Source organism: Danio aesculapii, chromosome 18 (genome assembly GCF_903798145.1).
Source record: "Danio aesculapii chromosome 18, fDanAes4.1, whole genome shotgun sequence".
NCBI lineage: Eukaryota > Metazoa > Chordata > Actinopteri > Cypriniformes > Danionidae > Danio > Danio aesculapii.
In genome coordinates this window covers 3,577,910-3,601,592 of record NC_079452.1, presented here as the reverse complement: position 1 = coordinate 3,601,592, position 23,683 = coordinate 3,577,910, and the positions used below count along the sequence as shown (strand labels likewise).

General features: G+C 38.4%; 1 protein-coding gene across 1 annotated transcript in view; it reads right to left on the bottom strand.

Moving 5' to 3' along the window:
* Positions 1–23,683, bottom strand: part of LOC130246098 (trichohyalin-like) — a 144,323-nt gene that overhangs the window by 104,933 nt on the left and 15,707 nt on the right. Inside the window, exon 2 of the mRNA XM_056478960.1 lies at positions 11,296–11,481. Within this exon, the coding sequence (XP_056334935.1) occupies positions 11,296–11,481 (186 nt within the window). The remainder of the gene's footprint in view (positions 1–11,295; positions 11,482–23,683) is intronic.

Here is a 23,683-nt window from a genome sequence, read left to right as displayed (position 1 = left end):
ATATTTAGTTATTGTTAGCTTTGTGTCACTGGACTTGTTTTTAATATGTAGTACTTACAGTTGAAGTCAGAATTATTAGCCCCCCTAAATTATTAACCCCCTGTTTTTTTTTTTCCCCCAATTTCTGTTTAACGGAGAGAAGATTTTTTTCAACACATTTCTAAACATAATAGTTTTAATAACTCATTTCTAAAAACTGAATTATTTTATCTTTGCCATAATAACAGTAAATAGTATTTTACTAGATATTTTTCAAGACATGTCTATATAGCTTAAAGTGACATTTAAAGGCTTAACTTGGTTAATTATGTTAACTAGGCAAGTTAGGGTAGTTAGGCAAGTTATTGTGTAATGATGGTTTGTTCTGAAGAGAGTTGAAAAAAAAAATAGCTTAAAGGGGCTGATAATTTTGTCCTTAAAATGGTTTATAAAAAAATAAAAACTGCTTTTATTCTAACCAAAATAAAACAAATAAGACTTTCTCCAGAAGAAAAAATATTATCAGACATACTGTGAAAATTTCCTTGCTCTGTTAAACATCATTAGGAAAATATTTTTCAAAGAAAATAAAATTCAAAGGGGGGCTAATAATTCTGATTTCAACTGTATGTACTGTATACACTACAGATAGATATGGTTGTCAGTTCACCTTTTACTCTTTATTTTTGTTCTTTACACATATAATTGACTAAAAGTAGTAGTGACAACCAGTGTTAGGCAATAACGCGTTACTAGTAATGCGTTATCATTACGGCATTACTTTTGAAAGTAACTAATACTGTAATGCATTGCTTTTTAAACATATTAACTCCATTACCGTTACAATATGATGCATTTGTCCATTACTTGGAAAATTAATAAAGTTTGGCTGCAGTCTATCCTACATCTTCCTGTTTACATCGGTGATGCGTAGTAAGATTGCTGGATGCCAACTAACCACTGTAAAGAAGACACGTCGTATACGAGGTGCCAGAATAGAAAAAAGTAAAGCCTCATTCACACTACAAGCCACTCACAGCAGCTAAGCGGCAAGCGACCATTCATTTCAACGGACAGTGAGCGACCTCCAGGGACCTCTGTTTACGTGAGCAAAAGCGACCAGGTGGGCGTGTTGAGTGACGCAACAGAGTTGAGAATTCTTCAATTTTATGCAAATGAGGCTGAGTGTGCACTCGAGAGACTATTAACTTTACACTGTAAAAAATGCAGGGTTCCACACAATTAATTTATGTTGTCCCTACACAAATCGATTAGTTAACACTTTTAACAAATTTATGTGGATTGAACAAAAAAATTAAGTTGTCCCAATGAAATCTCAAGAATTGTGTTGTTTTAGCTTATTTTAATTAAGTAGTTTGACCAAGTAAAAAAATATATATATATTTTTGAGTGTACTATTATTAATTACAATTACTAATACTACTATGTGTGTTGTAAATAAGCAAACAGTGGTCATCTCTATAACAAAATTGATTAGTTTAGTAGACACAGTGAGACTGTTATATTTCAGAGTACATCATTTAAATGTATAGTGTTGTATTGCTCTGAAAATTGCTGTGATTTTTTATTGTTAAACATTTTTATAGCTGTTATACAACAGCAGATTTTGCACTTTGAATATACACAGCTTGCTTTATATAAGTTGCTGACATACCACATTTAATTTGTGTTTGAAAATTGCTCATAGGATTTTATTTTTGAGCAGCTGCTATGTTTTAATTTAGTTAAAAGTGCATAATATTTATGGTTGTCCATAATAGAAGTTTTTGGCACTGTTTCACCAATTTGATTCAGAATAATAATTCGGCTTATTTTTATTTATTTATTTCATAACATTTTTGTGTTTGTTGTGCTGTATATTGTTGCTTTTTCATACTCAAGCTGCGAAGGAACATGTTTAAGGGTTAAATACAAACTTTTATGATGCTGAAGTAACTTTAGTTTTTGCTTTATTGTTTCTGAATATATTATTCAGCTGGTTTATAATGTTATATTTTCATTTTTGTACTGCTGGTCTGACTTAAATAAATTAGTGTTTAAAAATTACTTTTTATTTAAATTTGTCTTGTGTTTTAGTTGTGAGAATGTGAGAATTAATTAAAACTGTGAAGCTGATCAACAGTGTGTTCTCCGTGCAGCACTTAAGTGATGTTATAAGGGCATTAATGAGAGCAACAAGAATGTTATTTGGAAAGTAACTCAAAAATCACTTTTAACAGTAATGCATTAGTTTTGGTGTAAGTAATCAATAAAGTAATTGAGTTACTTTTTAAATGAAGTAACTAGTAACTGTAACTAGTTACTATTTTTCAGTAACTAGCACAACACTAGTGACAACCACATTCCACAACCACATTAACTCCCAAAAAGTACAGGCAGTGACAACCGCATTTACAGATATTCTACATAGTGTGTACAAAACTGATTTAAACAGCTAGTCATTAACTATGATGCCACGAGAAGAACACTAATGTGTTTTTTTATTATTATTAGTCGTCGTCACACTGGTATAAGATTCTGACAGTATGATAACCTTGGATAAAAATATCACGGTTTCATGGTATCGAATCTGATTGGTATATGATTACCGCTCTAAAATCTATTCTTTTTAAATGTCTGGGTAAAAAAACTAAAACTTTTTTCAGCTTTGAACACAATATATTTAATATTCTGGAACAGTAAACATGTCAGGCTAAACAATTGAATTGAAATGAATCATTGACTGCTGCTGTCTTCATTAGTTTCAGAAACAAAAACAAAGATTTATTGAACCATTTAAAATGGCATCTTACGAAAATCTTTTCTGCTGGAGACACTGTTGTCCTAAAAAACTTATATATACCGAAGGAACGGTATAGCAGAAAATGTTGTCGGTTTTAAAACCTTGACTTTTCCAAACCGTGTTATACCTTGAAAACAGTTATCGTCCCATACCTGCTTCACACAGTAATGATTTTGTTCCCCTCTCTTTTTCAAAAAAGAAAAGAAAATGGAAATATTGTATCCACTGAACTGAACTGATCCTGAACAGAGACTGGCAGTATGTCAAAAGTATGGAGAAAGACAGACACACACAAGCGTATGAACACAAAACAGTGGCATGGAAAAGGTGCATGGCATGTGCCAGACATTAAAACCAGCATATAATAGGCCACAGCAGTGGTTCTCAATCATCTGCCACATTCTGTCTTTATATTCCACACTTCACTTGTCATAAAGTGCTACAGTATGTGCTGCAAGACAAAGTGGATTAATTTGTCACACACCATGCTAGATTTTCCGACTCTCAAAAGCCTTGCGGATGTGAAAAATGTAAAACCTCAATCCAAATGTTTTTATGACGGGTTAAAGTTTCATATGCAGTGTATAAATGTGATAATGTACTAAATGTGAGGTCTTTTTTTATCTTGCAAAAATTTCTATTGAAAATTTCAGACTCAATGTCTTTGCACACTAAGGGTTCATTTACACTAATATGTTTTAGTTTTAAAATGGCGTTGTAGAATGAAAACGATCCACATCCACACTGGCGTTTCATCCAGCGTTTCTGAACAGCTCTCTCTCCACACTACACTGCTGAAAATGCACATCACCTGACCACACACACTCTGGCATGCGCTGCAGTATGTGTGCGTGTCTGAGCTCCAGGTAGTCAGTGGGTGCTTTGAGCACAGAACCCTAGATGAGAGCTGTGCATGTCGGACAGTTCATCAAGAATCTACCACTGGATGTAATCTCACTACATTTGTTAAACGTGACATTTAATTCATATTGTTGTCTATAACTAATGACATATTCCCAAACTTTGGTCTTTTTGAATCTATATTGTTCTCAGGTGTTTTGGCTGAGCACAAAGATAAGTATTGATTTATGTAACCACATAAACTGATTCTGTGCATTTGATAGATTGCTTGCCTTTATTTCCTATATATATATATATATATATATATATATATATATATATATATATATATATATATATATATATATATATATATATATATATATATATATATATATATATATACATATACATATATTTAGGGCCATTATAGATTATTGAAAACTAATATTCAGCAAAAGAGACAGGATGTGTTTCGTATTTTTCAATCAAAATGAAAGGAGGCATTTATGTTTTAGACTCCGTTTTGGTATAAATATGCATACAGTGAAGATGACAGTCATAAATTGATGTAGCTACACAATGCCTCAACATTTTTGGTGTCTTTTAAGTTGGTAATATTAATATAAAATTTGTCAGTTCCTTATATAATGTTTTCATTTTATTGTTAAGATGAGTGAAACAATGTAGACTGCAGGGTAATGTGAACGACGTAATAAAGTACACTGTTTCCTTTGTAGATTCACTCGACGTGTCCTCTGGAGTTTGTTTTTCATATCAAACTTGCGAAGTCTGAATTTACAAGGAAAGGATGCAAGACTGAACTTTGTTTAGGCTACTTACTATTTAGGAAAATGCCCCAGATATCTGCAGCCCTGCCTCCATTTTCAGATGTCTCCGTTTTCCACCATCCACACTAACACAGAGCAGCAGTGGTTTAAAACCAAAACGGCCTCTTGAGCGTTTTCTAAACACTCCGTTTTTGGTGCTTTAAAACTCTGGGGTTGTGTGGAAGGAAGGCGTAACCATTGCAAAACTTATGCATTTCAAAATGAAAACGTATTAGTGTAAACAGGGCCTAAGTCCACACTTTGTCATAAAGTGCTCTGTGCAGTTTGCCATTTACAATTGTGGTTTATACGCTGGTTTGACATTGATGCAAAAACACCAAAAAAACTAACCCGTTTTGTGACAAAAATTTCAGAGCAGTGTTTAAATGTGATTGACACAACATAAAGTCAAATAATTTTTTTTAATGTGTAAAAATTTTAGACTAAAAAACTTCGTCCTTGGTATGCAATGAACTTTACTCCTGTATTTAAATTCAGCTATCACTACAGAAACCTGTCAAAGCAATTATGACATTTTCAAGACTTTTCTTTTGTTTTTGTAGTAATATCTGAAAGCACTGCATCGCAGGGACTTAAAGTTCCTGTGAAGTGCTTTGAAAACATTTTTTTATTCGATCTCAACTGAAAAATGAGAGGTTGGGACATAGAGTAGCTCCTCCCCTTTTAAAAACAACCAATAGCGTTTCGTTATGTGGTTGAGCTCAAGCGCATCAAATGAAAAGCAAATGAGAAGCATCTTGAAGAGGGCGGGGCATGTCAGATGCTAGAGAGAATTTGATTGGTCAAGATTTGATGAGAAACTGAGGTATGAGGTGACGTGAAAAAAAATTGTTGATCGATTTAGATGCAAGTCACAAACTTGGATGTTTATATCAGTTTTATATTTTTTTAAATGCAAATTTTGTCGCTGTTTTGGAATACACTGGTAAGTAGATACTAAAAAACTAACAGACTGAATATACAATTTATTATCTTAATTATAGGGACCTTTAAACTGACAGGCAGCAAGCAAAATAGGGCCACACAGTTTATTTACACTCAGTCAGACTAACACAATGATCATTGTGATATTGTCAGTAAGAAACTTTGTGTCAAATACTGAATTAAACTGTATTAAACAGAATCATAATATAACAGATCAGTAGAGCAACAAAAAAAGAAATCACTGGGCATGATTCAGGGTACGCTTTTTCATTAAATTTAATAGTTGAGCAACCGACACATGCTAAAATTTATAACCCTTAATTCCTTAAACATTCACATATAGCATATACAGAGCATCTTATTTATCACACAGCCCTTATTATTATACAATTCACAACAAATTCCAGACCTCGCTAATTGTCAAACCCTATCTACAGCCATGCCTGTGAGATTTCAGAAATCCAGAGAGAAATTATTTGTAAGACACGGTTCTAATTTTAAAGCACATCTCCCGAGGAAAGACAGCACAGAAAGCACAACAATGTCTTTACCCAATGCACAGACAATAATGAGGTCATTGCATCATCCTGTGAAAACAGCAGCTGCAGAAGGAGAGCAGATTACAAGAATCAAACATGTTTGTCTCTAAAGGAACTAAAGGCCCCGGTCATAAACACCTGAAGGCACAGTCCAGAGGAAGCGGTCATTCTGTTCTCAAACTGTTTGTGCTGGCGAGCAGGTCTGCTAACTCACAACAGGATGTATTCCAGAACTACAGAACGGCTGACGGGATCGCTTTGCTACACAGCCAGTCAGGAGAGCTTTATTCAGAGGAAAAAATGGGCTGTTTTGTTCTGTCTGTTTGCTGGAGAATTGGCTGTCTGGCTGGTTTTGAGAGGCTGAGACCGGTTAAGGTGACGTCGTGCTTTTTTTTTCTGGTGAAAGTGCTCTCTACTGCGCTGCCCGTGTCAGTCTGACATTTTCTCGATTGGGGTAAAAGAGTGCCTGTGAGGAGGGCTTCGCCTCTTCAGCAGCCTGCTGATAATTGCTTTCTGGTCACCGTAACATGACCAGACGAGATGGAGAGAGACGTATAAACATACAGACTCTTTGTTTTGCTCCATTTTTGCCTTCTTCTGCCTTAAAAGGCACAGAAAAAAATCCATCTGCTCCAATTATGAGTCTAGGGGAATAAGTACTGTACATCTCAAAGGGCCATTTTATGCTGTTTCATAGTTCAAGAGAGTTCACAGAGTACTTAGCTACATTTCATTTATATATCAATTTTGGTCTGAGACGTTTTTTCTAAAATTCTTTAGAAGAAAAAAATACAGATGACAAAATTTGACATCCATTAAGACTGATTATTATTATTTAGACAGACTATTTTATATAAACAATATGTTTTTTTTATACTCTAAAGCTCAATTGTTGGGGCTCAGTGAAATTAGGTGAAGGTTAAACATATACTGTTACAAAAATCAAAAAAATTATATATATATATATATATACACATACCGGCCACTTTAAGGCAAGGCAAGGTAAGTTTATAAATAAAAAACAAATAATAAAAATCATTAAAACAGATAAAAACAGACTAAAATGTGTTGAAACAGGTTATAAAAGAATTTAAAAAAAAAGAAAGACACAATAGTGCGATCTGTCGGATGTAGCACAGTGCTCATTCAGTAAAGGCACAGCTAAACAGATGTGTTTTCAGTCTTGATTTAAATGTGCCTAATGTTGAAGCACATCTGATCATTTGTGGAAGCTGATTCCTGCAGCGAGGGGTGTAGTGAAAGCCGATTTACCCTGCTTTGACTGAACTCTTGGAATTTCTAGTTTATGTGATCCTAATGATCGGAGTGATCTATTAGGTTTGTATTCAGTGAGCATATCTGTAATGTATTGAGGTCCTAGGCCATTTAGTGATATATAGACAGGTAGTAAATCTATTGCGAATGTAACTGGGAGCCAGTGAAAACACCTGAGGACAGGTGTGATGTGCTCTGATTTTCTGCTTCTGGTCAGAATCCTGGCCGCAGCATTCTGGATGAGCTGCAACTGTCTGTTTTTTGGGGAAGAACCATGAGGAGGCTTTATAATGTACACCTTACTAGTACTGGATTTGGACCCTCTTTTGCCTTCAGAACTGCCTTAATGCTTCATGACATAGTTTCAACAAGGTACTGGAAATACTCCTCAGAGATTTTGGTCTATATTGACATGATAGCATCACGCAGTTGCTGCAGATTTGTCAGCTGCACATCCATGATGCGAATCTCCTGTTTCACCACATGCCAAAGGTGCTCTATCGATGTGTTATCCTGCTGGAAGTAGCCATCAGTAGATAGGTACACTGTGATCATAAAGGGATAGGCATCGTCAGCTTTAATACTGAGGTAGGTTGTGGCGTTTACACAATGCTCAATAGTTACTAATGAGTCCAAAGTGTGCCAAGAAAATATCCCCCACACCATTACACCACCACCACCAGCCTGAACTATTGATACAAGGCAGGATGGATCCATGCTATCATGTTGTTGACGCCAGATTCTGACCCTACTATCCAAATGTTACAGCAGAAATTGAGACTCATCAGACCAGGCAACGTTTTTCCAATCCTCTATTGTCCAATTTTTTTGAGCCTGTGCGAATTGTAGCCTGAGTTTCCTGTTCCTGATTGTATATATATATATATATATATATATATATATATATATTATATTATATACATATATTTTTACACCTTTTTGTATAATTTGGTAAGCATAAAATACTTCTTTAAAATCTTTGAGCAGAATTTGAAAAACATTTAAGATTTCAAATTCTGGAGAGTGTGATTACTTGGTTTTGTCTTGTGGCAGAAAGGCCTCAGGCAGCTATTTAATCCATCTAATCAACTGAATAGTTACTCAATTTGTCTGCTTTCTATAAACATTAAGCTGTTTCAGGAACATCTCCCATTAGGATGCTCATGGAGGTTAGGGGCCATTGGCTTGCTGACAAGGGAAGCATTTCACAAGTTTTAACTACACCACTGAGAGTTTCAGAGTCTCCATTTAGAAACAAGCAGGAGGGCTGAGACCTTTTCCCCTAAACACCTCTGTCCATCACAAACACATACACGCACACTCAACAGTACACAAACACACAGTCATGAACTGAAAAGCAAGTGAAACACATCATGGGCAAGTCTGGACTGCAACTCTAAAACACCTGTTACACATGAACACACACACACATCACCAAATGTACATCCAGGGGCAATTTTAGGATTTTCATATTTCATATGAGAAAAAAAAAATATATATATACAGTTGAAGTTAGAATTATGAGCCCCCCTGAATTATTAGCCCCCTGTTTATTTTTTTTTTCCACCAGTTTCTGTTTAACGGAGAAAAGATTTTTTCAATACATTTCCAATCATAATAGTTTTAAAGAGCCCATATTATGGGTTTTTAAAAATGCCCTTCAATGTAGTGTGTAACACAGCTTTAAGTAAGGTGAAATATATATATATATATATATATATATATATATATATATATATATATATATATATATATATATATATATATATATATATATATATATATATATATATATATATATATATATATATTTTTTTTTTATTATTATTATTTTTTTTTTCATCTACAGGGTAATTCACATATTTCACAAACTGAGTTTAATATTAAAATAGGAAATATTTTTTTAATACAAGACAAAACATGATGTTTTCATTTCTGTTAGTGACTCTGACAGTTAAAAAGAGTACATTCACTAAGTGGTTCTGTCACTGTGTTTAATCTTTCTGTGCATGACTGTGGTATAGATAATGCCACATGCACTGTAATGTGTTTTATAATGGTAGTTCATTTTGAAATAAAAATAGTAAAAAGTTCGTTAAGAGTTACATTTTCACTGGAGGAAACAGCTGTGATTATGAGATGAGCACAGAGGAAACAGTAGATTGGAAACCTGATTGCTCCTATCTGACATTGGGGTACAAGTGATACACGTGTATCCATAGCAAAGAACTGCAAATAAGCATATTTTATAACAATCTATTGATAAGCACACACCTTGTTCTCTCACTCTGCACTGCTGTGGTTTGCTGATCAAATGAAAAACGAAAGTCATGGAGAAGCTGAATTCTGCCGCCGTCTTTATATCAAATTTAAAGGAGACAGAGACGATAATTTGGTCTACAGTTCATGAGCTAATTGGAAAAGTTTTAAGGGGGCTGAGTAGAAATATAGGGGGGCTACAGCCCCCCTAAAATAGACCTAACAACACCCATGTGTTCATCAATGTCTAAGGATAAAAACCAAATAAACATAGAGGGCAAAAAGGGAATAAAAGTAAAAACTACTATATCATGTCTATAACAACTCTATAATAATCTCTATCAACTATATGATGAGTATTTTTTAATATATTGTATATAATATAATGCAGGCTGGCCAATAAAGCAATAACAATAATTATTGCAATATTTTTTTCTTGTTAACTTTGTAATGTTTTCACTAAACGTTTAGTATAATGTTTATGTTTAAGTAAATGCCACTGCTCATTTAAGCCACATAAAATCCGTTTATGCAAATCGCACCTAACAGGAACATGGTGTATCTTTGTTTACATGCGGATAAGTCTTAATTAGGTCCCACAACTAGCTCCAAAGAAAACCGTTTGAATGAAGTGGTAAATGCAAATATCCCTGTGACCTTTTTATTTAAAGCTAGATAAAACAGAACTGATGTTCTCAACAGCATTGGCAAACATGAGCAACACTGAGTCATGAACAGTTACAAGGCTCCTTCACAGAGTTACCATAATTTACTGCAGTAGCAGTTGTTACATCATGATGTTGTGGCAGGATTGGGATATTTACATATGAGTTTTATTATATCATTACGCTACTGCAGACATATATTAAATATATTATTGTAATTGAATTACAGTTTGTTGTTATTAAGCTTTAGCAATAATGCATTTGCATTTATATGTAATGTAGTCAGGATAATGCTTTTATCCAGTTATTAATCATGACATGATAGAATATAAAAACCCACTCCAATTATGAGTCAAAGGGAACGACTCAAAGGACTATTTTTATGCTATTTATAATATCTGTTGATACTGCTCCTTCCTTCAACAGACATTTAACTGACTATAAGAAACTTTGCAAGTTCATGTCAACTTACACTAACCCTAACCCCAACCTAAAAGTCTACTTATAATCTAATGAGAATTAGTTGGCATGTAAGTTAAATTCAACAAACGAACCATCAAAGTAAAGTGTGACCAAATGGTTTTCTAAAATTCTTTATTAAAAAAAAAAAAAAATTATATAAAAAAAAAAAATGTTAATATATATATATATATATATATATATATATATATATATATATATATATATATATATATATATATATATATATATATATATTAACATTAAGTTTTATTCCCATGCTATATCTAGAACTATTTTATATAAATGACCAGTTTTATACAGTATGTTTTACTCATTCTTATAGCTGAAACTCGCCATTGAGTACGTTTTAATCTGCAAGTTCTGTGTGCTCTGTATGTTACACCCAACATTTGCCATTTGGTTTACATACACACATTAGCAGTTTCATCACACATTATGAGATGATAAACATTAGCAACAAGCAGAAGCGAAAAATCCTTTGAGTGCAAGGGTCTTAATGCTCAAAAATTAGGGGTCAGTAAAATAAACCAAAAAGTTTAAAAATGTTAATAATCAAGCAAAGTGCTTAAAAAATAAGTTCTACGTTAAGACATTTTATTTAGGATTTTTTTTTTCAATTGTTTTGTTTTGCTAATGCCACAAAGATGACATCACTTTTAAACTGTCGGTATACTCACCGTTTATGAGCATATGGGCATCTTGGTATTGGTTTTGTAGTTGTTTGTGGGTCTGGACTTGGTTCTCCAACTCCAGAATCTGTTCTCTTGCTGCTTCCAGGAATGACTTTAGTTTTGGCACCTCCACCTCCAACCTCTTCAGGTCCACCTGAAGCCCATCCACTTCCCGTTTCAGTTGAGCACATTCTGGAAAAAAAAAAACACAAAAGTGGTCAGGCTTAGTGAGAAAAAAGCTTTATTCATATGTTTTGAGTAGTACATTTTCAAAATTATATTTAATATGATTGGCTATGCACTGACGTCAGTGATATTTAACCCAATATACAGTATTTTTGAGATTTATACAAATGGAAAACAGGCTCGGGAGAAAATATGAATAATGATAAAAACAAGAAATGTAAACTAATGTAACCTGCTGAAATGACAATGAGCTCAGTGAGGTGCAGGGTAATCCAACCAGTATGGTTTCCCCCATCTAAAGCAGACTGGATAATGACAGTAAACAGGCCATTTGAATTGACAGTGGTATTTACATTACAGGCTGTTTGGGGCAGAGCTGAAGTTAATAAACACAGTATGTAAGTGTGTAAGTGTGTATGTATGCATGTATGTATGTATGTATGTATGTATGTATGTATGTATGTATATGTATGCTCTTTTGAAACTTCTATTAGTTACGAAATTCTATAAATACATAGTCATGTGAAAAAGTTAAGACAGCCTATTTAACTTAATAATTGCACACATTTGATATATGTATATGCTCATTTGAACTTCTCATGAATCCCTTTCTGTCTAATTCAAAACAAGTGTGTGCACGTGAGCTTTTTTGTAAACTCGTTCATCTGTTAGTGAATTTGGAGTGTTCTAAATGAGTGCTCATATAAGGTTAATAATTTGCATAACACCTGCCCAAACCACCCCATATAAGGGCTTTCCAATAGCGGTACTCAGAAAAAGACAATTATGGAACTGAAGAAAATAACTTTAAGGAAAATGAATGTAAGATTTTGATGTCAGAAGCAGAAGCCTGAACATAAAAAAGTCTATTTAAAAAAGTTGCAAATATTTGTAGGTATTTCTATGGGCAAACTGAAGAGTCAGTCATCACTCTCAGCAAGCATATCTGTGCTCTCTGCACTCTCAGAAAAAAATGGTACTATGTCGTCCCAAAGAAGGTACAAACCCTTGTCACTGGGGCAGTACCTTTTTTGGGACAGAATTGTACCTTAAGACAAAGAAACTAATTTTTACCATTGCAGTTTGTCCCTTTAAGGACATGATCTGTACCATGGGAAACCAAAACGCACCTTTGGTTTTTAAAACCTGCAGATACAATATTGTACCTTCATCAAAGGGTCAATTCTGATCCATAAAAGTAACACCACGTTGACAAGACACTTTGTACAAACACAAACACATATATGCTGCTTAGGTATTATTGTAGCCCAGCTTGTGCTGTTTACAGCGTTATTACACTTAAGCCATTAATATGTTTTTAAGATATGGAAAACAGCACAAATGTCAGTGCATGTCAAAACTTCTCCAGGACCCCAAAACACCCTTAGACCCCTGAGGGTTAACAGTGTCAAAAATTCTTACCAAACATTTATATAAAATGCCTTAAATGTTTAGTTTACAATACCTGTAGTTTTATGTTTTACCAGTTGTTTTGTATTATTGTATTATAGAACTTAATATTTAATGTTTATATTTCTTTATATGCTTTTAAAAGATGATTCTTGTTTTAACATGGAAATTATTCATAGTCACTTTGCCTTTCCAGTCATATTTATTTTCATAGGTGTTGTAATAAAGGAGTTGTTCTACACTTTTGTACCTTTTATATGAGAATAATTGTGTACCTTAATTTCAATTGTACCATAAAAGGTACAGAACAGTATCATAAGAGGTCTTTTCTATACCATATAAGGTCCAATTTTTACAACGGTACAAAACTGTTCCTCAAGGAACATTATTTGTACCAGCGTGTAACTTTTTTTCTGAGATTGTGTTAAAAGTTGTGAGTCACAACATGACTGACATGGTGTGAGTGGCTTCTACTGGCATCAACACTAACACAGTGCATTACACTCCACTTTACCATGAATGAATTGAAAATGCTCGCTCCTCTAAGTTTGCAATGTGCAAGCGGAAACTCACTGTTAGATCATCGTCCGCAATGTCACCAAAAAGTACCAATTTTATATTTTAGTATGCAAGTTTTTGATGAATCATCACTTATTTGTGAAAACATCCATATGCAAATTTCACAGACAAAAAATTAAAATAAAAATGCATACGGATATGTGGTGAATGAGATCCATTGTACTTTTGGACGAACCAAATTTTGCTAAACTTTTTCTGGCAAACAGACAACATATTAGCACACACCAACAAACTGCTGAAAGTTCTGCTGTTAAGGCATTTGATTACAAGTGCCTGACTTATTTTGTTAATGTTATGCTGTTTTTCATCTGGAGTTTTATTTATTTGATTTAGGTTTTTTTAAGTTTTAATACCTGCTAAAGATTAGGGGCCTCATGTATCAATGCTTCGTACGCACAAAAACCTTCAGGCTCACGTTTGGATTTACTAACGATGAAATTAACGTGAGAATATACATTGGTCCATGCCAACTTAATGTTTGGCGTACGTGTATTTCTTGTGTGCGTTTGTTTTATTTCCCTTGGCGACTACCAGACGCAATTAAGTTAAATGGCACTCTACAAAGTATCTTACCAACACATGTGAAAAACATTGCTATTAATTTATAATTAATAAAATGGGTTAATTTATTTATTTATTTTTACAAATTATGTGATTTAGAACATATAAAAGCATTAGCAAATGTATACAACCCTTAGTCTATGGCAATGCCAGTGTTGGCCTTATTAGAGGACATTCGAGGCTCCAAGGTGGCAGGGTGCGTGATGGGTGGCTTCTTGGTGAGTGATTGTCATGATTACCAGCGATCTCTAACCACCGGAGGTCACTGGTAAGCACTCACTTTCACATGGACTACATCTTATGAACTACATATTCAGTCATGCCACACACACACACCTGCTCCAAGTCTCCTCTAATTAGACTCCCACAGCTGATGCAGCTTCTGGACTGATTACACATACTGCTTTACCAGCACACACACTCACTTCCTTGCCGAGTCTTGTTTACCAGTAAAGTGACAATTCAACGCGGTTTCCTTAGTCTTGTTTTTCCGTGTTTTGATCCTTGCCAAGTTTGTCTGTTTGTCCATGTTCACTGCCTGCCTTCCAACCTCTCGCCTGTTATAGTGACTACGATTCTGGATTTGCCTTTATTCATCTGTTTGCACCTGTGTTGACCCTTGCTTGCCTGACTACCGAATAAACCTGCACTTGGATCCTAACGTTGTCTCTGTCATTCACGTGTTACAGAAGACGCGGCCAAACATGGATTCAGCAGGACGTCTAGTCAGATTAAGGCAAGGTACGAATTCCCTCGAGGACCATATTAATTCTTTTCTGGACATAGCCAATGACACCACCCTCCTGGACTGTATACTCATTGATTTCTTTTATTGTGGACTAAATGAACCACTAAAATCCACCCTCATCCGTTTTGGTCCTCGGGGATCTTTCCAACAAGCCCTGGATGTGGCTTTACAAGCCATTGGTTCCATCTTCACTATGGGCGAGGTGGATGAGACCCCTAAATGTTTTTTTTTTTTTTTTTTGGGGGGGGGGGGGGCAATAGACAGCAAGACCCGCTGGCGACGGGGCTTGCTGCCCAACACATTAGCACCAATATGCTTGCATCACCCATACTTCTGTCTCCAGCTCACAAGATGGCCACCTCCAGTCCTCCAGCTCACAAGATGGCCGCTTCCAGTTCTCCAGCTCACAATATGGTAAGCGCCAGTCTGTCACTTGCTCAGAAGATGGTTTCTTGTTCCAAGTCCAAGTCTTGTTCCTGCCATAGTTCCTGAAACACCATCACCTGAGCCACCAGAATGGCCACTGCCACCTGAGTTGTCAGAGCTGCTGCCACCACCAGAGCTGTTACTGCCAGAGCTGCCAGATCCTCCAGAGCTGCCAGATCCTCAGTCACTGCCAGAGCTGCCAAATCCTCCAGAGCTGCCAGATCCTCAGTCACTGCCAGAGCTGCCAAATCCTCCAGAGCTGCCAGATCCTCAGTCACTGCCAGAGTTGCCAAATCCTCCAGAGCTGCCAGATCCTCAGTCACCTCCAGAGCTGCCAGATCCTCAGTCACCTCCAGAGCTGCCAGATCCTCAGTCACCTCCAGAGCTGCCAGATCCTCAGTCACCGCCAGAGCTGCCAGATCCATTGCCGCCAGAGCTGCCAGAGCCATTGCCGCCAGAGCTGCCAGAGCCGCTGCCATTGCCGCCAGAGCTGCCAGGGCCACCGCCGCCTGAGCTTCCTGAATGGCCGCCGCCTGAGCTTCCTGAATGGCCGCCGCCTGAGCTTCCTGAATGGCCGCCTGAGCTTCCAGAATGGCTGCCACCGCCGCCTGAGCCTCCTGAATGGCCGCCACCGCCTCCTGAGCTTCCTGAATGGCTGCCGCCGCATGAGTTCCCGAATGGCGGGCGCCAGATCCCCTTGAGTCCCACGAATGGCCAGAGCAGTCACCTGAGTTCCACGAAAGGCCCGAACCGCTACCTGAGTCCCACGAAAAGTCAGAGTCTGAGTTATACGAATGGCTGCCAAGGCCGCAGGACTTCACAGAGCTGCCAAAGCTGTGTGATCTATCAGGTCCATATGACCCGCCGATGTCTGCTGAACCTAAACCCCACGCCCCAGGCCCACCGCAGCTCCACGCTCCAGGCCCACCGCAGCTCCACGCTCCAGGCCCTCCACAACTCCATGCCCCAGGTACACCTCCGCTGCATGTTCCTGGCCCTCCATTCCTCCCTGTTCCGCCTCCGCTCCACCTCCCGCCTGATCAATATTAGGAGTGTCTGGAAGCCACTACTTAGAGGGGGGGCTCTGTCATGATTACCAGCGATCTCTAACAACCAGAGGTCGCTGGTAAGCACTCATTTTCACTTGGACTACATCTTATGAACTACATATTCAATCATGCCACACACACACACACACACCTGCTCCAAGTCTCCACTGATTAGACTCCCACAGCTGAGGCAGCTTCTGGACTGATTACACACACTACTTTAACAGCATACACACTCACTTTGCCAAGTCTTGTTTACCTGTAAAGTGACAATTCAAAGCGTTTTCCTTAGTCTTGTTTCTCCGTGTTTTGATATATGCCAAGTTTGTCTGTTTGTCCATGTTCACTGCCTGCCTTCCAAACTCTCGCATGTTATAGTGACTACGATTCTAGATTTGCCTTTATTCATCTGTTTGCACCTGTGTTGACCCTTGCTTGCCTGACTACCGAATAAACCTGCACTAACGTTGTCTCTGTCATCCACGTGTTACAGTGATGTATTTAAAGATAGTATTAGACTTTCCCCCTCCATTTCTGTGTCTAAGTCTGTTTTAAAGACCTATCTATTTTCTCTCGCATTTAATACTCCTTGATAACTGTTTTATTGCTTTTATTTGTTAAATGTTTCTTTTATATTCTGCTTCTGTCTTTAGCACTCCTATGTACAGCACTTTGGTCAACCTTGGTTGTTTTTTTAAATGTTCTTTATAAATAAATATTGTTGTTGATCATTCCAGCTAATTTTTTTATATTTTATTGAGTGTAATTATTTAACTGCATATCAGGAGACCGCGGTTATCCATTAAAGACGTGGCTGTTAACCCCCCTCAACAATCCACAAACTGACCAATGATGCCCACTCTCGCTCTCAGTCAGCGGGCGATTGGGCAGCTGTAATTCCGGTGGTGCTGCCTTGATAAGAGCGGAGGGGTGCTGCTATACCGCCCTAACAAAGTGTTCCTCTAATACATCTGTGTCTTCCACAGACACGGATACTACTCCACACAGTAAAGTGTCACCCACAATTGAGGCAACTCTCTCCTCAAAGGGTGTTAGTTCAGCATCCCCTGTTCCCCCGCCTGTTCGGTCCACACTTTGATGGTGCGTCACTGTTCTCCTCTTAACCTGCACCTTTACAACTGACCATTTCTTTTTTAATTCACTCACAGTGCGATGTTCAGACCCCACTGCGTTAACCGCATCAGCTACACTCTCCCACTCTATTTTCTTTTTTGTTATTAATTCCGGAGGACAAACTAGCAAAGAACAGATTTTCTCTGGTCTACCTCCGATAGGAGCACCTCCAATTCACATTCTGTGAAGTTTTTCTTCTTGCTTGCTTCTGCCATTGCTTTTTTGTTTGGTTTTGCCAAAGTAGAGTCATTACCATATTTATTAGTGGGAGGAGGCAGGGAGGGGTTTTGCACTCATGCACGTGCGCTCAATTTCACGTTAATTCGGATGTACAAAGAGAATATTCGTGGGATTCCACGTACGCACTGTTTCATACATCTGAACATTTACAGCTTTGTCCGTACGCAATGTTTTAGTATTGATCCAACACAAGTCTTTGTACATGAGGCCCCAGATGTCTTTATGTTCTGATGATGAAAAGGTTTAGCTACAACTCTCTTTATAAATACATAATCTTTTGTGAATACTTTGAGAGCCATCCACATGAAGAAATAACAGACTGAACCACAGTCTATAAATCAATCAACCAAGAGTGTAAAATTAATAACTCTGGAAAATCTCAAACAAGTGCTTGTGCATGGCATAACAAACTCTCTGATGGGTGAGAAAATACCAGAGAACTTGTAATAACAGCAGCGGGCACAGTAATTTATGTCAACAACCCAGACCAATGAAGTGCTTACACATAAACAGATGAAGTGAGAGAAAGAGAGAGCAAACCTCTGCCTGCTGATGGAAGCATTTCAGGGGATGGGGGGGGGATGGGGGGGGGGTGGTTGATACTGAATTCAGTCCTAAACCTGCTCATTTGTCATGCAAATCAACACACACAGGTTTGGGCAAAAATACACTGAAATGTGTTTTAAAATAAAATACCAAATACCTCAATTTTACATGTATCAAAATTAACTACAAAATACAGCCGCCACAACAAGTATCAAAATCAAATTCTGTATTTTGAAAATACTACAAAGTACCTTTACATGGGAGCATGACATTTCTTCCATCAATAAACCTTCCATCAATAGGCATATTCGATCAATCCCCTCACCATTAAATTTAATTAGTGAAGTAAACAATGTTTGAGAACAACTTTTCTCAGAGCAAGTTTAAGTCAGCCACTGTAAGGATTACTTTTATGTTGCCTGTCTTCAGCAATTCATCCAAAACTACTATTACACGTGCAGTTTACTCATTCTCCCAAGAATTTGTCAGTTCTTCTTTAACTGGAAGCATCTCAGTTTACGCCTCAACACAATTTTTAGGTGTTTTAAAGTTGTTCACCATTTCCACCTGCAGCACTTTAGGCTTCATATCCTGTTCTAAAGCAGTATACTATTTTCAGTGATTGTTGACTTGTACTCAAATAGACCCATGCTATGTCTATCATTTTCGTTATGTGTGTTGCATAACTTCCATCTATACTCCAAGCTTTGACCTCCTTCTTAATCATTTTTATGTTCTGATCTCAAGTCTAGGCAAATAACTGAGAAAGCATCAATCTAAGGCTGCATTTTCATGATTTCATCATGTAGACTTCTTACCAAGTATTTTATATTATTTTAAAAATACAAAAAATACAAGACACTAAAGTATTTTGATACAAAATAATAACCCATTTTCATAAAACCCATAAAATACAAATTACAAAATACTATTTTTTAAATATTTAAAATAGATAGAATTATTAGCCCCCTCAATTATTAGTCCCCCTGTTTATTTTTTCCCCAATTTCTGTTTAATGGAGAGAAGATTTTTCCAACACATTTCTAAACATAATAGTTTTAATAACTCATTTTTAATAATTGATGTATTTTATCTTTGCCATGATGGCAGTAAAAAATATTTTACTAGATATTTTTCAAGACACTTCTATACAGCTTAAAGTGACATTTAAAGGCTTCACTAGGTTAAATAGGTTAAATAGGCAGGTTAGGGTAATTATTAATTATAATTAATTTTTCAACATCATTTGGGAAATATTTAAAAAAGGAAAACAAAATCAAGGGGCGCTGACTTTAACTGTAAATACATTTTGGAAGAAAATTTTAAGATAGGACTAAAACGTTTTGGTTGTACGGTGGCTCAATGGTTACTGGTTCAAGTCCCAGCTGGGTCATGTGGAGTTTGCTTGTTCTCAGTCTAAAGACATGTGGTATACAGTTTGTGAATTGGGTAAACAAAATCACCTGTAGTTCTGTGTAAGGCCCAATGTTCGCAATATTACAACCTGTCAAAAATGCATTGTTTTTTCCATTTGTTTCTGTCAGGTTTAAAGATACTTTCTACTGATGTAGTGATGTTTTTACTGTACAAACTGTAAATTCTATCCCCCTACCTCAACCCCACATTTAAAGCAACCATATTTTCAAAATAATTGATTCTGTGTGAGTTGTTTTTCTCATGTCCCAAAATTTGGGGACATCATTTTTGCTATACAGGGGGAAAATTTGGTCCCACAATGTAAGGAATACAAGGCGCACACACACACACACACGCACGCACACACACACACACACACACACACACACACACACACACACACACACACACACACACACACACACACACACACACACACACACACACACACACACACACACAAACTCAAACCCTACCTGTCTCTCTCAGCTGACTAAGCACCTGAACAGCAGCTGCGAGTGCTGACCTTGCATGGGTTAGGGTTCAGTGGATGCATTGGATAAAGCTTGTTAACATACTACTGCATAATGCCTGTTTGTGTGTATATGGGGTGTAATCTAGTCCCGCCCTGTGTGAGTCTGTCTGAACTTGATTTTTGCTTTCCCAGGATACATGAACAATAGGGGCATGTCTGTACCAAGGAATATTTCCTACATTATACTAATTTAAAAAAAAAAAGAATTTTTTTTTTACCATTGGAAATTAAAGTGTTAAAAAGTGTTTACACCCAGAATGATGCCTGTACAGATAACTATGGGTGTGTTCACACAATACAAATGATTTTATGACCTATATTTTGTGATGATAATTACCAGGGTTGCCAAGTCCATGGTTTTCCCATGTGATATGCAGGGACTCTAGTGAAGTAACACTCTGGTTACTAAAGTAAACCTTGTTCCCCGAGGAGGGGAACAGAAATGCTATAGTGGATTTTTAATCCACGTATGGGGATTTCGTTCAGAAAGTCAATCATCTGAAAAAGTATGAAAATAGGCCAATGAAATGCCAATTGAATTGGCAGCGTCAGCTTGCGCACCAAATGCTTGTTGCAATCAATTTCGCATAAAAGCACAGCGAAAGCAAGATGAGGCATCTTTTTTAAGCTGAAGAGAGACTTATACCTACAGCTAAGGAACGCCAAGGTTGATATCCGCCACCATCGCTGTGCTGTTGCTGTGCTGCGAGGAACACTGCCAACAGCTTTAGACAATTGATATGCCAATGCAACTGGGTTCCTTTCCACAGGTCCGCAGCTGCATGCCCGCAACACACATCCCCCCAGCCCGTGCTAGAAGCATCTGTTGAAACAACAACATGACTGGACGCCTGTCCTAGAGGCACTCCGGCCTGTAGAAACGAGGAGTCGTTACAAGGGCTGAGGGCGCGGCGACACAGCGCAGTAACAGTGACTCGGTGTGTGCCCGCGTGCCATGCGTGTCTGGGGACTCGATCGTGAAGCCAGTGCTGAAGTGGTCTCATATGGAGTAATCTGAGCGGCGTGACAGCGGCTGCTGATGCCATATGCCCTAGGAGCCTCTGAAATAACTTCTGTGGGACCCCTACTTTGCTGTTGAACTCTCTCAGACAGTTTAGCATCAGCTCGGTCATGGTGACTGAGTCCAGCTCCAGAAAAGAGATGCTCTGCACGGGGGCGAGTTTGCTCTTTTCTCGGTTGACCTGAAGCCCCAACAGGTGGAGGTGCCAGAGCACCTTGTCTCTGTGCATAATCAAGAGCATGCTTACATGCTCATAATCCCGAGAGTAGGCTAAAATCAGCCAGTCGTTGAGATAATCGAGTATGCGAATGACCGTGAGCCGAAGGGGCACTAAGGCACCCTCCGCGAGCTTGGTGAAGACCCGCCGAGACAGAGAGAGCCCGAAGGGGAGGACTTTATATGGCCAAGCTTGACCTTCAAACACAAACCTCAGAAACTGACGGTGGCATGGAAGAAAGGAGACATGGAAGTACGTGTCCTTCAGGTCTATCGCTGCAAACCAATCCTGAGGACAAACGCACCGGAGGATGTGCTTCTGCGTGAGCATTCTAAACGGCAGCTTGTGCAGACAGCGGTTCAAAATGCGCAGATCTAGGATTGGCTGATTCGCTCTTTTTGGGCACGATGAAGTACGGGCTGTAAAAGCCGCTCTCCATCTTGGCTGGAGGGACAGACTTGATTGCATCCTTCGCCAGGAGGACAGTAATCTCCTCTCGCAAGACCGGGGTGGACAGGGGGCTGAAATACACACCCATAAACTTGGGGAAAGAGCGGGACCCTCCAGCGGGAAAAGAGCAAATTCCCTCTTCTCCAGATGATCTGTCTCAGGGACGCTTCGCGGTCCGTTTACCGGACTTAACGGCGCCCTGGGCAGGGGCGTCTGCCTGCTTTCGAGGTGCTCGATGCACCCGCTTCGCCAGAGGTGCAGGCAGGGGCGAGGCAGCTCTCGTAGGCCGGCGCCCTCGGCGAGGAGCAGCAGATGTGGATACCTCGGCGGGCGGAGCGGGCTTACGGTCCCGCTGATAGATGACATTACCCATCACATCAGGCCAGCCTGGGATATGGGGGAGTCAAGAAGGCGGACTTTGTCGATTTCGCGCATGTCAGCGAGGTTTAGACAGAGGTGGCGCTCCTGGACCATTGATGTGGACATCGTCCTCCCCCAACGCACACGCAGTGGACTTAATAGTCCAAAGAGCATAGTCAGTTGCGGTGCGGAGCTCGTGTAGCAAGCTTGGGTCGAACCCACCCCCGTGCAGCTGGGCCAGCGCCTGCGCTTGGTAGCGCTGGTAGGTGGCCATAGCTTGCAAGGCGAGCGGGTCTGGATCCTCGTCGGACAATGAAAGCCCACCCTCCGATGCAGCAGTGGACATCTGGTCCCCGGTGTCATCGAGCGTAAGGGCTACCATCTGGTTGGACGGATCGCTTCCTCCGCTCGAAACTTGGATGGAGCGATTAGAGGAGCGGGAGGTCCGCGGGCCCGGAGGCGGCGGATAATCTCCCACTGGAACCCTCAGACCTGCCCGAGCAGGGGACAGCTGGGATGGTTCGCCCTTTTGCAAGGGCTAGCGACGATTTTAACAGTGCAACAGACATGGCATCGCAATGACGACATGAACTGCCCACGAGCACGCATTAACATGCTGGACCCCTAGACATGCAACGCAGTGCTCGTGCCCATCATCCAGGGACAGGAAACCACCGCATCCAGAAACGCATGGTCGGAGCACCATCCTGAAAAGGACGTGCTGCACGACTGTGTTGCTCTTTTAGAAAATTTGCAACTTTATACACACCGCTCTGGAGGACCGGACCCAAAGAACGCCAGGCGAGGGAAAAGCCCAGCATATTGTATGTGTGTGAATAAGTGTATATTGATGTTTCCCAGTGATGGGTTGCAGCTGGAAGGGTATCCTTCAAGTTGGTGGTTTATTCCACTGTGGCAACCCCAGATTAATAAAGGGGCTGAGCTGAAAAGAAAATGAATGAATGAATGAATGAATGAATGAATGAATGAATGAATGAATGAATGAATGAATGAATAAATGAATGAATGAACATTGTAATTTTTCATGTAAACAAGTAATCCATTCAAGTTAATCAACTGAAAAAAAGTTGGTTTTGGTAATCTTCAATTACATTCTGACCATTTGATTGTTTGGAGTTCAGGTCCTTCTCTGTTGACGCCAGTTTGACAGCCTCAGATACAATATTCTTCTAGTAACACTATACACACTATTAGTCATTTATTAAGCATTAGCAAATAGTTAATTCGTTTTCTGTTAAGCAATAACTCTACATTAACAGATGTTAGTAAGCAGTTTATAACTGTAGATACAAATGCTCTGATCTTGACTGATAAGCACATTTATAATGTGTATAATAATTGTATTTTCATACTTTGTTAATTATAATTTTTTTCATTATTAAATTACGTATTATATCAGTTATAAACTAGTTATTTGAGAGAAGTTGCTGATTTTGAAAATTATTCAGAATGTGTGAGCAAATGATTAATAAACTATTTAAATTAACATTTATAT